This window comes from Odontesthes bonariensis, chromosome 8, assembly GCF_027942865.1.
Source record: "Odontesthes bonariensis isolate fOdoBon6 chromosome 8, fOdoBon6.hap1, whole genome shotgun sequence".
Lineage (NCBI taxonomy): Eukaryota > Metazoa > Chordata > Actinopteri > Atheriniformes > Atherinopsidae > Odontesthes > Odontesthes bonariensis.
In genome coordinates this window covers 10,131,733-10,149,219 of record NC_134513.1, presented here as the reverse complement: position 1 = coordinate 10,149,219, position 17,487 = coordinate 10,131,733, and the positions used below count along the sequence as shown (strand labels likewise).

Sequence of the window (17,487 nt, the reverse complement as noted above, 5' to 3'; positions counted from 1 at the left end):
TAAAGAAGTAAAGCTTCATGGACATCTTTCTTATTAAACTCAAACGCAACGATACATTACCCAAAATCAAGGCATAAAATTGCCAATTCTTGTTCTCAAATCTAACTTGTTCACATTAGGGAAGCTACCAGTAATCACCTGCAAAGCACACAGTGACATGTCTGATAAATAGGAAATAAATTCAAACCAGAAACTCACAAAACAAAAGTGAAACCTTTAAAATGGATACTTTTTTTTATTATTATTTCATCAGTATTTCAGCAGCTTTGACAGAAAAAAATCCAACTTCTTATTATTTGCGGATTTTTTTTCCCCTTCCTTATCTGAAGGTGGCATTTCCCCAATAAGGACAGGAAGGCTCAAAAGACTGGAGAAAGACCAGATCAAAACGAAGTGTCCTCCCACTCGAACTGAAGTTTTCATATACATCTGTGTTCAAATCTTCTGACATTTCACGTCAGCCTCTGTGGAGAACTAGTTGAGTTTTTAAGCTTTTACAGGAACCCGAACAACGTTTTATTCCTTTAAAAGACAGTCTGAAATGAACTGGGCCAAGCTGAAAGAGGTTGTGACACGTCAACTGAATCTGTTACTGTTATCATTACATATGAGATTAGAGTTCTGAGACCAAAGGTACCCTTCGTAATTGATTTATGTGTTGTGCCAAAGCATGTGCCGTTTGAAAATTCAGTCGAATTGGAGTTATTTTTAGCATTCCCCTCTGGGGTTTCCCTCAAGCTCGCACACAGGGATTAAACAGCAGCAGATAATGGTCAATGCATGTCAATGACAAAAAAATTACACTTCATTTTTACATAAAGATACACAAAGGTAGTCAGACAGCTTCACTGTGCCCTTATTTTTGTTCTTTTTTTCTTTTTCTTTTTTTTTCAAAGAATTGAGCACAGAAATTACTCCTCTAAATAGCTCCCTCCACTCACCAGCTCTTCTCGTTTCCTCACTGTCGATGTTTTATTTACAGTGCCTCCGTTTTAAAAGTGCAGCACGTGTTAAGTAGATATTTACACATATAAAAATAGGACATGGTGGAGGGCACAGTTTAGTGTGAGGCATTCTGCTTGACAAAGCTGTGGAACTGATTCATCCTCTACTCTTCCCCAAAACGCTTGATTTCTGTCCGAGCCACGCGCACAAACACACATTCAACTGAAACACTGCATAACCCTTCAAGGTTTTGTAGAAAATAGTTACGTGTTCACATTCTTGTACAATATAAACTGTACACGCTTGGGAGGATGAGCAGGAGCATGATTTGTCTCCTCCCCATCTGAATATGAAAGCACTAAACTTAAAAAACAAATTCAGTGCCGTGCAAAATAAGTCTTCTTTTTGAGACATTCCTCTTAAGGTACGACATTCAGTGTTCTTTCTCACCTACAGGTTTGAATGAAGCTCATCTGAGATAAGCTGCGATGTTTTTACATTTCAAATTGGACGACGGGAAAGGTGAGGGAAGGGTTTTGCTGTAGGCACGACCAAAGATATAGATCTCGTCCTCTTTCTTTTGACACACTTACACACAAATTCCTGCTCAACGTTATTTCTCTCTTTTCATCTTTCCAAATGTATCAAGCCTCCACAGTCCAAAACGAAGAATACAAAACAGACAAGCGTGTAAAAACGTGTATTTTCACAGTCTTCGCACAGACTCTGCATTGCTTTACTTTGAAGTATAAAGTCGTGCTGGCTCAGTCATCAAGGAAGCGTGAAAATGGAGTCACTGAAGTAAGAAAAGAAAAAAAAAAACTTTTTTTTTTTTCCCTTTATTACGAGCTAACTGCGGCCCCTCAGTGTTGGTGCTCATCGCTGCAGACCTGTGGAGGCTGAATGACTGTCGGGATGTGGGGAGAACCGGGTCTAGCTGGTGTTAACTTTTAGGTTCTTCATGCGGTGGAGCAGCGAGTCCTTCTCCATCTGAGCCTCAGCCAGCGCCATCTTGGCTCGGGACAGCTCCACCTTCAGACATTCATTCTCCTCCATCAGCATCTGCAAGCAAACAGGGGAAACAAGCAACAGGGAGTTATGTGACTCTATTAAGAGATTGAGTAAGGAAAAAACAATCTTATTTGAAGTTAACACCCAAGGCTTAATTTCAGCTTTTCATTGCACTTTAAAACATCTTTGCTACATCTGTACCCAGATTAGTAAAATTGTCACAGTATACTGACACAACCTGGGGTACACCCCTACGTTATTGTTGTGAATGAAATAAGCCAAAGAATGACATTTCCTCTGAATCAAGACTTGTTTTTGAGCCATATGGCTAAAAGTAAAAAAAAAAAAAAAAAAACTTTAAGAAATAACACCTTGGACTTCTTATTCTTTGCTTTTTTTGGGGTCTAACATTGAAAAGGTCAATATTGCACCTTAAAAGTCAGTAGATCAAAAAGACTGTGATTTTACTGAGTTGCGTTTCAAAACTGACAGTAAAATTTGGACTGACCTAAAGACACTACCTGACACAAAAGGACAAAAAAAAAAAAAAAACTCTCCACCCAACATCTCTCTAAAGAGCGCTTCAACCTTTTTTGTGCTGCTTCTCCGAGTGCTTTCAGATGAAAATCTCTGAACTTTTCAGGAAGATGCCGGTGTCATCATGACCACTTTAGTTCCGGTAACCAATCATATGAGAAGAAACTGTCACACCTTGTAACCCTAACCCACTTTGTACTTCCAGCTGTTTTAAAAAGGTCTATCTCATAAAAGCCAAAGCAAGTCTGACTGTGGTCAGTCATTTTTCATCAAAGTGGTCCATTTTAAAGCGATGACAGTTGGGTTTTCACATGGTCTTAAACCTTGTGGAACAGTTCACTTCAGTGTTGAATGTGAAAATCTAACTTGTGTATTTTACTTTCATCACTCCCACTATAATATCACTCCCAACGTAAAGGAGATGCAAGCCCAACAAAATTGGAATAGCTTGGCAAAATGTGGCATCACATGTTTTTGCATCAGCCTTCTGAGAGATAGTCTGAAGTACAGAAGGACTTCTTGTTTACCACAATTTGTAGGAGGAAAAGACGAGAAGAGCTGCAGCGCTACTGTTTAGAGTCTCACCTTTTCCTTGGTAGATGGAGGTGGGCTGAAGGGCAGAGCTCGAGTCTGCGTAGCCTGAGTGTGCGTGGCCTTCAGTATCCTGCAGACGCTGCTCGCAGTGTCAGAGACCGCACTCACAGAGCTGTCAATCAACCAAACCTCCTTCTTGGGTTTAGTCTCTGCTGTTCTGTCCACTGTGAAGGGGACGGCAGAAAACAGAGGGGAGTTTGGATGTGTAGATGCACCGAGCATGGACTTAAAAAGCATTTAATAGGACATCTTGTGTAACTGTGTTGAATCAGTGCTGGAGTGGAGGTGTAAATATCTGGCTGATGAACATATGTGCTTGTTGGTCACCTCCAATGGAGAAAGACCCATCATCTCCTCTGTGTATTATAAGACTGTTCACATGTAGAGTGATCGGCGACGATTCGCAGTCTGAAGGATTGTCCCGGGGGCCGTCATCCTGTAGGAGAGTTGGGATTAACATAGGTGTGATAGAAAGATGGAAATTATCCCCATCCAGGTTTTCATATCAGTGCCCATTACCCGTGAAGGAATCCAGGGGAGGAAGCAGAAGGGCCTCTTTCTATGTCATTAAACTTTCAGTTCAAATTTGAATCCTTATCAAGCCAAAGATCTAAATATTTAACTTGTTTGATGCAGAAGCTGTTGCTGAAATGTTCAAGCACCTAAGGGTGAAACACAAACTTCCCACATCCAACTGAAAGAAGCTGAAACACTCGAGTTGAAAACAAAGATTTAAAAAAAAAAAAAAAAAAAGGGTTTTCTCACCTTTAAATCTATGTGCATGTCCCTGATGCTGATCTCCATGGGCAGCACCTGCGGGGTAGAGTCGTCCTCCAGGAAAAGGGCGAGATTGCGTAGTGTGGACATCATGAAGCTTGCGTGGTATCCGTGGAGATGCAGTTGCAGGAAGCCGTTGCGCTCAGCCAGCGGGGAGTGGGCGGCAGCGCAGGGCCCGCTCTCCAGGCGAGCCTGCACCTCTGGACTGTGGAGGCCCTGCATGGATGTAGACTTCATCTCCCCACCAGCTGTGAGAGAAAGACAGCAGCTGTTATTAGCATGAGCCAAAGTATCTTTAGAAAGTAGAGATGATTCAGTAATCTTACACCCGACAATAAAATACACCCAATCAAGATTTTCCTTGTTTTAGTTTCAATGTGGAATTTGACAGACACTGAATATTAAAGACACAGTGAAATCAAAATAAATCCTTCAACTTCGAATCCTGTGGCCCTTTTATCAATGGTCTGTATTAGATCTAGACTCATAAATTAAGCAGGTCAAGGTATCCGCTGGCATGTTGGTACTGCTAATGAGTTCGGAGGAAATGAAAAAATAAATAAACTAGTGTAGACGCGTTAAAACTCATGTGTCAAGCATTGTCACAAACATATGGCATCAGAGCTGTGAGAGCCTGATTTTTCAAAGCCAAATGTCCCATTCAGGCAGCATTTTGCAGATAAAATCTGTATTGCTTCTCAGATGGCAGCAGGGTGAGCACGCTATGGTTAGGGTGGGTTTTGTCTTGTTGTATTCTGTCTGGTCTGATCCCATCGTGAGCCGTGCACATCCAATAGCAGTCCGGGAACTTTCTAGTTAGGTTGTTCTTCTTTCGTTTCTTCATGAAAAATAATCATTTATGTTTTCTAACCACAGTGCACCATGAAAGCTTCTCTGCGATCTTCATTTCCATTGAGTGTTCTAATAAAACGTCTTTTCAGCTCGCCGTTCCCCTACTTGCACATCAAATATTCATTCTGTATAACTTACATTACAAAGCCTTAAGAGGCTCAAGCTGCCGTTTCACTGTGACTTTAAAGTGAACGCAGAATCACGTTGGAAGATTTCTCTCATGATATCAAAAAACATATTGTAATAGACACCGACATACATTCACCGCATGATTCTATGTGAATTTGCTCACTCCGAATAAAGGGTGCATTTTTATGTCAGGTTTAAAATAAATGAAAAAAAGCTTGAAGTAAGAGATGAAGTGAGAAAGGAGTGGGAGACAAAGCTGGAAAGAAAGAAAGAAAAAACAAGAATGCTGAACTACAGGAGTAGGAAGGCTAAATGAGATTTTTTTTACAATCCCACCGGCTCCCCATCGCAATGACGTTTAATTATGTTTGAGAACTTCGGACTCGAAGGTTTGAATAAAACTCCCACTTCAATTAACTTGGATTTTTTTTTTGTTCTTCTAATGAACAAAAAAAAAAAAACTCCACAAAACTAAGCTCTGAGTTGCCGAGAACTGAAAAAAATTGCTTAAGAGTTTGCTAATAGATAAAAGAAAGAGGTTCAACGCTGAATGTCCACCACAAAATGTGATGGCAAGAGGTGAAAAGGTGAGGACTGACAGGACAAATTAGGTGATAAAAGTTTTTGAAACACTGTTTTACAGAATTCAGAGCACACAAATTCACAGATTAATTTGGCAAGTCTTAAATGGGTTTAAGACATACCTCAAGTTGCAATAGAACACTCAGCAAGGCATGAAAATGGCTACTTAATCTTTTTATCATAACAGTGAGAAGTGCGTCACTTCTTTCTCATATGATTCCTGCAGGAATGGCTGGAGGGGGTTAATACCACAGAGCAATTTAGGAACCAAAGAAAACACTCAAAAGACACACATGCATGCAATGCTGTCAGCTTTTCTTAGATAAAATGACATCTTCTCTCAATACCGCGCAACTAGGGTCGAGGAAAATGGAAGGGGAAATAAAAAAATAAAAAAGATGAGTGAGTAGAGAGAAAAAAGAAGGGAGGAAGCCAGCAGCCAAGGACTGAATGGCTGTGATAAGACGGGCAGGGAAGAGGAAAAGATGGCCTGGAGAGGGTGAGAGATGAAGGGAAGGAAAGGTGGAGAGGCATGGGTGAATGACAGAGGATTAGTGGGAAGATGGAGTAGAAGCTGGAGGGAGAGTAAAGAGGAAAGGTAGAAAGGAGGAAAAGAGAAAGAGGGGAAGATGAGGAGGCGGTGGGATTGCTCTTGTGAGATAGAAATAGGTGGCGAGGGGGGCAAACTGGCATTTTTCCTCATTGCCGGAATCACTGGACTGAAACTGCAAAATCTGCTGCAGTGGAGAGATGAGGTAGGCGGGGAGAGACAGGGGGAGGAGGGGGGAGACAGAGGGGAAAATGGGCGGATCGGGGGTTAAAACTGGCTGCAAAAAAGTTGAAGTTAATTTGAAGGCGTATATTTAAGGGCTTAATGTTGCAAATAATGGGACCACACACTCCATTACGGTCAAATCTGCCCTTTTAAGTTGCATAAGCACACACACTGAAGGAGATCTCAGATCACATAAACCTCCCCTCCTTGCTGGAAAAAAAATGAGCAAACACGCGCGCTTCATGCGTTGCAACATACTGTATCTGCAATGCATGTCGTCGGGCAAAGCCCCGAGTCTGGAGATGAAATCTGACAGAAAAACTGAGGGGGGGGGGGGCACGAACATACCACACGTATGTTTATACACAAACACAGGTCTAAAAGGACGCACTGAAGCAAGCATGCATGTTAGGTTACAGACGGTGAATTAACAGACAGCAGTTACCTTGGCTGCTCTGAGCAGGTATTGGTACTGAACACACCATACCTGTGGGGAGTTATGGAAGGTAAATAAAAGAAAAAAGGAGGGGGTGGCTGCGTTAGTGTGTAGATGTGTGTGTCCCTGAACACAAGGAGCTGTGGTTAACCTGTGCTTGGGGACTTGTAGATTCAGGCAAGGGCTTCGTCTGCTAATTCTATTCTTAATTAATCAACCGTTTGCATCAGAAAAAAAACGTTTAATTATGTTAATCACAATATCACTGAGCTTAATGACATGTCTGGAAAGAAACTCTCAAAGCCCAACATGTTCAGTCTACTACACTGTGCGATCAAGAGCTGCTCTGCATTCTCAAAAATAATGACATTTTTGCATTAGCATTACTCAAACAGTTAACTGTTGCAGCTCTATCAGAGACCAATTTTTTTTTTTTGTTCCCCCTCTACATCTGTCAAGTAGCTTCCTGCTCTTGTTTGCGTCTGCTGAGGCATGTCCTGGTGTCGCTGCTTGTCACTCCATCTGTCGGTCTGGTCTTAAAATGTGAACAATCAAAACACACTGTCACACGGGGTCGTTATGATGCATCCTGGTCGTTTAAAGTGAGAAACTCCGCTTCGAGTGTGTTCTAGGACCTTTATCACATATCCTTCCTCTATCTGTCCTCGTGTTTCCTCCAATGTCAAACAAGTCAAAACATACAGAAACTTAACATAAAAGTGGTCGGACACATCGATATTCTGCTGTTTCTTCTTGTTTGCCCTCCTTGTATCCTTAAAGCTCGACTAAAGTCCCATCATTTTCATCTTTCAAGCAATCAGTTGATTCATCATTGATAAGAAGCGGGCTGCAGACAAATTCTGCTGCGGTGCACTTTGGTTGGTTTGTTTTACATTACAAACAAGCTCATAATTTAAAATAGGGCTGGCTTGTTCTTGACTCTATACTATCGTGCTGTTTAATTTGACCGGAGTCATGAGGAAGTTTGGTGTATAGGAGGAATATCAGACCATGTTAATCACCACACATATAATATGTAATCATATTAGAATTTGAAATGTGATGCAAAGTACAAATCATGCAAAAAAATAAAAAAACAATTAAATTGTAATACATCATGTAAGAGCTTCTTTAAAAAGCTACATATTTCATGCTCACTCAAAGAAAAATGAAACATGCATGTGGACATTTCTTACCAAGGCTGCGGTTGCTGAGATACTGTCGGAGGCTGACGTTGCCCAGTTGGCTGGGTGAGACCTGGCCCACCTCCAGAGCCACAGCCGTGCTCTCACCCACCGCCTCCATGCCCACACACACCGACCGCACCTTCAGCACCAGCACAGACACCTGGAGGCGAGGACAGTTTCCATGAGCATCATCAACTCAGGGCGGACCAAATTTGTGCACTCTCGTCATCTTTCCTCATTTTGAAACACATCAACAAGACCCGCTTATTTCTAACTTACACTTGTATCTTAAGTTGGTTTAAAAAGTGTTTCCGTTTTCCTGTGATAACAGTATAAATCGTGGCAAAAATGACATCACAACTCAGTTCACCACAGTCAGTGGCTCGTGAGGCGCTACAATGTGGAGCTGTGCATGGTTATGAATGACCATTTTACGAGATGGGACTTGGCCCAAGTGAAAAGTTATTTATTCTTTATTTCGACTGGAACTGTGTTACATCCAAAAGATTTTTATCAACTGTTGGCGGAGGTATGCCGTTTGCATCTTTAAATTCCAGATTGATTACTAACATTGTTAGATCATGTGAGCAGTGCGTAGAGAACAAAGTTTTGTTTTGGTGCGTGGTCACACAATATGTTGGTACCATGCCATTATGCACCGCCCTGTGATATGCTTACAAGTCCTGAAATGGGACTTTTCTAGTCAACTGTTTGAGTGTCTCACAGTATCTTTGGTGGATTCGTCAATGCTCTGAGAAGCTGCGCTGACACTGTCGGGGGACGCGCCTCCCTCCTGCTCCTGACCAGTCACCGGCTCAGTTGCACTCTCTGTGGCGCTCTGTTCGCTGATGGCATCCTTGAAGCCGGAGATGGACACGTCGTCTGTAAAGTGTATTAAGATGGAAAAATGTGACAATGATATAACTTTCCCCTTCTGCATATAAATCTTGTTTTTGATTACAAAAAAAATAAATCAGCACAATGCTGCCACCTTCTGCTCTGAACAGCTACTTACAAGTATATTTATAGTAAGCGTTACATCTCATCCCTGTAGGATATTTATTTTATTTTACTTTAACTAAGATGTAAAAGTTCAATATGAGATACAAAGAGTTTGTAAAATCTGTGTAAATACATGAATAGCATTGCCAATGTAAATACATTGCTTGTGACAGTATGTGGGTGTGTTTACCTCTCTCCAGCAGGCTGTAGGTGTCTCCATCCTCCATCAGATAGCTGTCAATGGAGATGTTGTCCAGAGACTGCAGGGACGGGCTCTTCTTCATGTTTTTATAGGACACAGAAAAACTGGACTGGGAGCGGTCACGCATCAAACGACCACTACAACGCAAACACAAGCACAGGGTCATGTGAAGAAGGGGCGTGATGTGGCGACATTGACCATACACAACCTCTGTCTAACTGACAACAGAATTATTGGTTTAAAAGAAAGAAAAGAAGTCCAGCGTTGCCATTTCATCACATGTGATATTAATTCTATTACGCCGACACTGAGCCAAGACTACTGCGCTCTCACAGAGCCGCCGGAGCTCACTCGACAAGTCATGAATTAAATATGTCTTCATTCCTTTTTGTGGTTTTGTTTAAGGTCACGTAGGAACTGAGCGCGCTATCCTCCCAACTGCTGCAAACAGTCTCAAGGAATAAACAAATAGATCGCTAAATCAAAGGCACACAAAGGAACACATGGCTGGACTAAAGAACCATTACACATAAGAAGCTTCATGGTTCATCCAGGTCAACAGGTAAACATCAAACACGAGGAAAAAGGGATTTTAACACATACAGACATATACCAGGTGTCATGCACACATGCAAATGCATGCCCACTGTGGGAGTCACATCCACACATTGCACTGGTTTGTATTCATCCATGGATTATAAGACCAAGGACACATTCACGCACAGCGCATGTCTACATACACACTCATTAGTACAGCTAGTCACAGATCCAGTTCCTTACATGTTGGACATGGAATAAAGGGAGGTGGATCTGCTGGAGTTTGAGGAGCTGAGCAGATCAGAAACCACAGACAAACTTCCTTTCCTTGGTAAAGAGAAAGCACACACATACACACACCTTGCATGGGTCAAAGCAAAAGTCAAGAGGCAGAGAAAGGAGGGAATGAGTTCAGAAATGACACAGACAATTAGTGAAGATAGATCGTGGATGACAAAGCACATGTAAAATGACGAGGCAGCCAGAGGTTAGCCAGGAATTAGAACGCATGTAAAGTCAGAAGACTAAACATTCATATCGACAAACGCTCATGTGGGAATTCAACACACAGCTCTTGTGTTCAGGAACAGACAGACTGAATCGGTGAGAGGAAGACAGATTAAGGTTAAGGATAGTGGCAGTTCTGAAAAACAATGTCCACTAAAATGATCCAAAAATTGTTTACATGACTGGAACTAACAATCCCTTGCATTTTTTTTTTCTCAATCAAGAATTCTGAACAATTGTCTTTAGTTCATTGACTACCTACAGTATCACACAATCCTTTACAGGTTGCACTTCACTGTAAGGACCATTAATGGACAATAATCCAATGATTAGTTCAAATTTACAATGCTGTAAAATGAAAGGGAGGAAAACCTGGCCTTTGTCATTGATAAATAACTTTAAAAATGACTTGACTGATCAGTTACAATAAAAACTAACTTCCAGGGACAAAGATTAGGAGATCAATTCTTTTATTATTTGGTTTTTAGAAGTGACTGGATACAAGGACCATTGGACAGGGGTTTTCAAAGTTTGAGACGTTCCTCCTGAAAGAAAGCTTGGAAAAAGACACTCCCTCACTCTTATCTATTTTTGATAAACACATGGATGCCTATGGGATTCTGAATATATTGTTTGAAACTATATCAATTCAAGAAACCAAGTATTGTAGTTTTTAAAGTGAAATGTTTTGCCTGGGTGATAGAAACTAATGGCAGAAAAATACCTGGATATTGACTGAGGCATCTTTGCGGTTGCAGTCTTGTCTTTGTCGCTGAACTCTTTGCTGCTGAGTGGGTCAGAGGGAGGGTCACTCACATGGATTTTGGAGTCTAATCCCATTAAATCACCTTGAGACAACCCATCCATCACACCCTCTCCCCCTTCATCTGAACTCCCTCTCCCTGTATTCTTAGCCGGAGGCCTCTCCTCCGCTGAGGCTTTGTGGTTTGATTCAGGATGTGAAGAGGAAGTGGATATGGGGAGGAGAGGAGCAAGACCCTGTGCAGCTCCACCCTCCGTACCTTCACCACATAACAGCTGGTCTAAAGAGCAAGGTCGCTTGGCAGCTCCTCCTTCTGAGCTGGACCCATCATTGCCCTCGGCCCCTTCCCCGGCATCACTCGAAGGCTCCAGTGTTCCTCGGCTCTCGGAGGGGGAGAGCTCTGATCCCACAGGAGATGCTGAACTTTCAGGCTGGGGAATGGGCTTCAGGAGGAGGGACACTTCTGCACTCTTGAGTAGCAGGCCCAAGCACACTGTGAAGGGCTGGTGATCCGCAGGACGGTGGGAAGTGTCCTTGCGGTCCCTCTGGATCTCCTCCAGGTCCTGCTGTAATGTCTGCTGCAGGGCTTTGAGGCTGCGCTGAAGATGCATCAGAAACACATACTGCCGATGGCTCACCTGGAAACACACACACCCAAGTCATTATCATAGCATAAAGGAATGAATACGTTACTTAAAATGAGAGATCTTTAATATTTGATTAGCTGCAAGTCTAAATAGGGCTGTTATACTAAAACATTTTTTTTAATATTAGTGTTACTGGTGTTGTACCGGTAATTAGTTTTTACCTGCCATGTCTTATTCTGTTTTAAAGTTAAAGTCTGTAGTTAAGTTAGAAAACAGGGTAAGAAAAATGTTAAATTATAAATCATCTAAATGTGTTTTGATCAATCTAAGTGTCTATATATGGTAAAACAAAAAAATATGCTAAACTGTCAGGAGCCTTTTAAACTAAGCAACAATCTGTCCTTATTAACAATATTTTTATGATTTATCAAAATCATTTTTAGTTAGTCTTTTGGAACCACTAAATTTTTTATATTATCTGAGGCAACAACTGTAAATTTGATAAACACCATAAAAGGAGAAAAGTAACAAATAATTCTCCAAAGGTCCGATAATTTGGGTTTTTCCATCATGTTGATTTCTTTTAAATCAGGAAAGCCGTATCAATAATTTTAAAGTGGGCCCACATGGAATGACCATAAAAGGTTTTTAGTCATCACCATCAAATCTTAAAATTAGAAACACAAACATACCTGTGCACTTAAGTGCTTCTGCACATGCACCAAAACATGCACATCTGCATCTTTAGTTGATGAGGACAAAGAAGAGGATGATGAGGGCAGACTGTCCAGTGAAATGAGTTTATCGAGCCCATTATCGGGTGGCAGTGTTGCATCATTGCTTTGGGATGATGATGATGGTGTACCATCAGTGCTGTAATACTCCTTTAACATTCGTTTTCTCTGCAAACGTGCAACAGCCTCTTCCGATGTGCTTTTGGACAGTCCAGATCCGGCAGCACCTCTCAGTTTCTCCTGATGCTGCAAAAGCTTTGCTGGCTGACACGCCCACACTGTGAGAGGAAAGGAGTCTACAAAGGGCTGCGGCCGCCCTTTCCCTCCACGGGTGCCTTCGTAGTCCACCCAAAACTGGGCAAAGTGCAGCGCCCAAAAGTCTGCGGCAGCGGGCATCTTGAGGGCGTCTGTGCCCATTGTCGGCACCTCTAGGCCCCGGTAGATGTCGTGCAGCTTGGTGTCTTGTTCGTGAGCGTGCCGCTGGAAGATAGCATGAAGGATTGGAAGGGAGGCGGAGGAACGGGGAAAAGAGGAGAAAGATGAAGAGAAGAAGGGCTCCTCTTCAAAAGCCTGCATCAGAGCCTCAAGGCTGGAGCGGGTGCAGTTCGCTGAGTGCCGGGTGTTAGTGGCCACCATTTCTGAAGTCTGTATTGAGATGGAGCGTGGCAGGTCAGCAGGGCAGGAGGCATCCGGATCAGTGGGAACCACCAGCTAAGGGAGAGCAGAAACCAACAAATAAGCACAGACACCAGAAAATACATTCCATACTCAAAATATTTCTGCAGTGTTCCTTACCTTCAACATGAGGCCGTCAACCTTGATGTCGATATGGTCATCGGGTTTCTGTGAGTCGTTGAGCTTGTAGATCTCCATGAACTGCTCCAGACTTTGCCTAAGGTCGAGGGCAAAGAGGTTGAGCCACACCAGGCTGCGAGGATCCAGAACCAGCTGCAGAGCGTTGAGCTGGGCGTACAGGTTGGGACACGGGACTGGTGGAGCCGGAGGAAGGGGGTGAAGAAGGAGTTAATATCGTGGAGTAGACGCATAGAAGGGATAATGAAACATCAGACAAAATTACAACAACTGGCACTCTTTTACAGTTTTTAATTTAAAAAAAAAAAATAGGTCTTGGTTGCACCTGTGTCACTCAGACAAGAAATAACCCATCATTTTGTAATATTCCAAACAGAGTGAATGTGTGAGAAATCAATAAATGACTTAATTGGGTAATCCCTCATTTGGAGCACTGGGCATTATTCAGAAAATCAATGCTCTCTAAGCCAAACAAAACTCGATGACTTCCCAGCAACAAAATAAATGAGCTGAATAGATCCAAATGGGAGTGACAGACACAATCCCCACCAGAGTAGGCCTGTTTTTGAACAAGCTGATGACTTGCTAAAATGATTGTAGTTCTAAAACGAGATGCAAAACAGAAAATGCCATTTAAGTGTTAAAACAGCCTTACTGGGGTAGTCTTTTCCATCTGGAAAGTAGTATTCTGTAAACTCAACATGTATGGCAGGCATCTCTGAGGGAAGGTACAGGGACTTCTTATTACAGGAGATCATGGTCTTGGGGCTGGAGCGACGCTGGTCTGCCGTTGACACCTAAAAACAAAAAAGGCAGGAAAGTCAAAGCTAGTCAAGAAAATATGTAATCAGTGATTTAATTAATTCCAGTTCCTCAATCAGTGAAGGTTTGTTGAAGTGACCTGGTAAATACTGAAGTCCGCCATCCTGAGAACAAATGAGCTGGACATGAGCTGGGTCTTCTGAGTTTGAGGGGGAGGAGGACTGAAGGAAGCGCTGGAAGAGGAAGTGTTTATCTTACCTGGGGAGAAAGGAGGGGACATGTAAGGGTAGAGAACAAATGAAAACAAAACAACAAAGACAGAGACAAACAATAAAACCACTTGGCTCTCCAATGAGAAACCTATGTGCCGAGCAAAAGGTGTGCATCACCGCACCCAGCTGTGCGCACACACACCGCGGTACCTGGCTCCAGACACCAGCAGCACTGGGCTGGAGGCTGTGTGCGTGGGCTCCACTCTGGGAGGCCTCCATCTGCCTCCCTAAGCCCTGCTCTCTCCTGACTTCCTAGTGGCCCAGACACATCGTCCCTAAGGGACACTGGAGGACAGAAAACCCACAGGGATGACGTGCTGTGGGTGCCAAGAGGCACTGAATAACGCACACCCAGAACAAGCTGAGCTCCATCTAATCAGCTGTAGTATATGTGTGTGTTTACCATGCTGTGGAGAACTGTGTACAGCAGCCGGGGCTTGTTGATCCCGCACTGCACTCTTTAACATCTCCACGTTGGACTTGAACTCATCCAGCAGGCTCCTTGCCCAGCCCTCTCTGGCTTTAGTGGCTTCGCTGTAGTGCATCCAGTGGACACATGTGTCACCTGAAGTAAGAGAAGAATCTTAGCAGTGCAGGTAGTTGTATGTCATAACACAATCAATTTTACATTACAAAGACTTCGAATACTTTCGAGTTCAAATCTTTGATGCATTTAGAAATCTGTAATGTCTGCTTTTGAGTCTTAATTCAACAACTAAAGTGTCAATGGTGCTGTGTTCCAAATGAAAAAAATGGGAAAAATTAATAAGAATGAAAATAGGCACATCTAAACAGCGCTGAAGATGAAGACACACCAAGTGCACAGAGGACAGAGAGGTGGAATACAACAACAATTGGACAGTTTTATACCTGCTCTGTGGGAAGGGTAGTAGTCCAGAGTGATGGAGCTGAAGGAGAGTTGCATTGCTCCACCAATTATTCTCTTATTGTTAACTGCACAACAGGAAATAAGAAAAAGTTCCAGTCAACATTTTTTAGCATAATTACTCAAAAGAAACTTATTCATGAATAAAAAAACAGGGAAAAAAGGATGTAAAAACAAGATATTTGTGCGTGTGGCAATATATTTAAAAGGTATTAGCTGAGGCTTGTTTATTTCTTCTTTTCTATCTAAATAAACAAAAACAAGTACAAAATACAACTGCTGGCACAAACACAAAAACTTATTGGGGGTCTTAAACAGCTTAAATTGCTTCACCCCGCCTTAATCAACTTTTAAGTCTGCGTGATATAACACCTTTGTCCGAAGCATGGATGTCGTCACAGATGTGCAGGTCCAGGTGCGTGATCTGCAGGTGGTGAGAGGTCTCGCACACATCATAGGCACTGAACAGCTTGGCCATGGTTGCACTCTGGTCAGCAGCAGCGGACGCCTGCTGAGTGCGCACATGCTGGGTTGAAGGCGGTGGTGACGACTCCTGGTGAACACAGATAAAGTGTTTAATGCTAATGTTTAGACATTGTGGATGGTGGCAATTGGGCACTGGTGACAGATAATGCTGTCGCTGATGAGGTTTTTGTTTTGTATTCTCCTCTGCACTCAGAAAGGCTGTCTGGATGATAAAACAGCAGTGATGCAGTGCCTAATGTTTCCACCAGATGGCATGTCGGACCAAATCACAGAATATATAGTGACAACTGAACAGAAAGTCTGGTGGGATGAGGATAGGTGTGAATTTGAGGGGGCGATAGTCTGTACATTTTGTATTTGAATAGCAAAAAAATTTAAAAAAATAGGAAACAAGTTAAGAGACTGTGAAAGTAACAGTGAGACAGAGATGATGTCACCAGAGAGACACCATATGGTGTCAGGGCAGTTATACAAAGGGGGACAGACATAACTTAGAGGAACACAAGGACAAATTATCAGACCGTGGCTCCTCAACACACAGCGTAATTAGTGCATGAACTGGGAGAGGGAGGGGGAAAAGTTAAAAATGGGGAAAAGGGAGGGGAGATACAAAGAGGAAAAGAAAGGAGCATCTAACTAGAGCAGGAAAATGCTGTTATTGGTCATCCATCTGTGGGTGAAAGCGCTGTATTTTCACAGTAAATTTGTACCTGATCCTCTGTGGCCATGCTCTTCCTCTGCTGTGCAGACTTCTCCATAGCCTCGCTGAGAGATTTTGCATACTGCACCATAGCTTTCAGCTGGGAGTCAGTCAGAACCCACAGCAGGTCGTCCAGGATGAGAATCAGCTTGGAGGCCACCACGTTACAGTCCTTTATCTGCATCAGGGAGAGAAGCAGCTAAAAATGTACAACATGCAGGTGGACAGCAGCCACAGTTTTCTTCCTAATTGTTTGAGCACTTTGTTTTTAACCGTTTGGGGCAGACTAACTTCCTTCACAGGTTTACAGTTAGAATACAAAGCTGGTAGAACTCAGTAAATCTTTTTCAATCATGCAGAACACATTTTTTCTTTTTTTTTTACAAACTTAAGCAGTATGTTCTCATCCAATAATAGATGTTTTAATGAGTAAAATGAGCTAGTCACTCTACCACAGCCAACTCAATAGCCTTCAATAGCCTACAGTGCCGTTGATACAGCTTTATATCAAATCTAGAACACAGCACTTTTAATTTTTGGTTGAAAAAACAGCTGCCTAATGACACAGTGCCACTGGCCCTGCATGAAGTGAAGCCACACACCAGGATCACTGTTAACGGTTATCAAGAAGATGTTGCTCAGAGCACTTTGGTTTTAAGCCTGGTCCATCAAATTTTACAGTCAGTGTCTGATTCTGTTAAAAAGGATGTGTGGTGCTGACCCGTCTCTTAAGAGTGACTCGGATCTTAGACTGGTTGGTGATGAGACGGATGGGGGCGCTCAACATCTCGTGCTCGGCGCTCTGGATAGCGTCAGCCTCGATGCGGATCATCTGCCAGCTGATCTCTTTAAATGTCAGAATCTGGATCAAACAGTAAGGGAAAGTCATTTGAGAGTTGTGTGAAAGGCAGTCAATGTAAACCTGACTTAAAATGAAAACAAGCAACACTGACCTCTCCCCTCTGAGGATCCTGGATGCGAGTGAATCGCAGGTCACCGATACTCCAGCTGGTGTTAACGCTGTAGACCTGCAGCTGGGAGAGCTCAAAGGACGCATTAAAGGCCTTGGCACTGATCCTGATGACAATGGAGTTGATGGATAGAGATATCCCCTCTACAACCTTCTCAGCAAAGCCATATTCACTGTATAGGAGGACAAACAACATAGGAAGGGAAAACATCACTAACTCGTGTTGTGAGCTCAGACTGCAATAAGAAAAATATTGTCTTTTTGAAGAATAACGTGTTTAATATCTTGCTACTCAATTAAATACTATCCCACAAATAGTTCAAATCAATGACTTCTCTATTATCGCTCTCTTTGAAAGGAAAACTAAATCATTCTCGTCAAACCATCTAGAAAATAAATCGAAATTGACCCGAAAATCGCAGCGAAATGTGCCTTCTAACA

The 17,487-nt window shown here is 42.6% G+C and overlaps 1 protein-coding gene across 5 annotated transcripts in view; it reads right to left on the bottom strand.

Moving 5' to 3' along the window:
• Window positions 1-215: 215 nt before the first annotated feature.
• bltp3b (bridge-like lipid transfer protein family member 3B) overlaps window positions 216-17,487 on the bottom strand; it is a 32,501-nt gene continuing 15,229 nt past the window's right edge. Inside the window, exons 5-24 of one of the 5 annotated variants that reach the window (XM_075471665.1) lie at window positions 17,030-17,219; window positions 16,798-16,938; window positions 16,087-16,254; window positions 15,263-15,443; window positions 14,875-14,958; window positions 14,408-14,569; window positions 14,155-14,289; window positions 13,872-13,990; window positions 13,626-13,767; window positions 12,953-13,146; window positions 12,116-12,868; window positions 10,798-11,474; window positions 9,018-9,166; window positions 8,550-8,707; window positions 7,835-7,985; window positions 6,648-6,689; window positions 3,853-4,112; window positions 3,415-3,523; window positions 3,079-3,251; window positions 216-2,007 (exon numbers count right to left, since the gene is read on the bottom strand). In XM_075471665.1, coding sequence (XP_075327780.1) covers window positions 1,879-2,007; window positions 3,079-3,251; window positions 3,415-3,523; window positions 3,853-4,112; window positions 6,648-6,689; window positions 7,835-7,985; window positions 8,550-8,707; window positions 9,018-9,166; window positions 10,798-11,474; window positions 12,116-12,868; window positions 12,953-13,146; window positions 13,626-13,767; window positions 13,872-13,990; window positions 14,155-14,289; window positions 14,408-14,569; window positions 14,875-14,958; window positions 15,263-15,443; window positions 16,087-16,254; window positions 16,798-16,938; window positions 17,030-17,219 — 4,117 coding nt within the window. In that variant the 3' untranslated portion in view covers window positions 216-1,878. Of the gene's footprint in view, window positions 2,008-3,078; window positions 3,252-3,414; window positions 3,524-3,852; window positions 4,113-6,647; window positions 6,690-7,834; window positions 7,986-8,549; window positions 8,708-9,017; window positions 9,167-9,809; window positions 9,894-10,797; window positions 11,475-12,115; window positions 12,869-12,952; window positions 13,147-13,625; window positions 13,768-13,871; window positions 13,991-14,154; window positions 14,290-14,407; window positions 14,570-14,874; window positions 14,959-15,262; window positions 15,444-16,086; window positions 16,255-16,797; window positions 16,939-17,029; window positions 17,220-17,487 lie in introns of all 5 variants that reach the window. The other 4 variants (XM_075471661.1, XM_075471662.1, XM_075471663.1 and 1 more) reach the window with 4 other exon arrangements.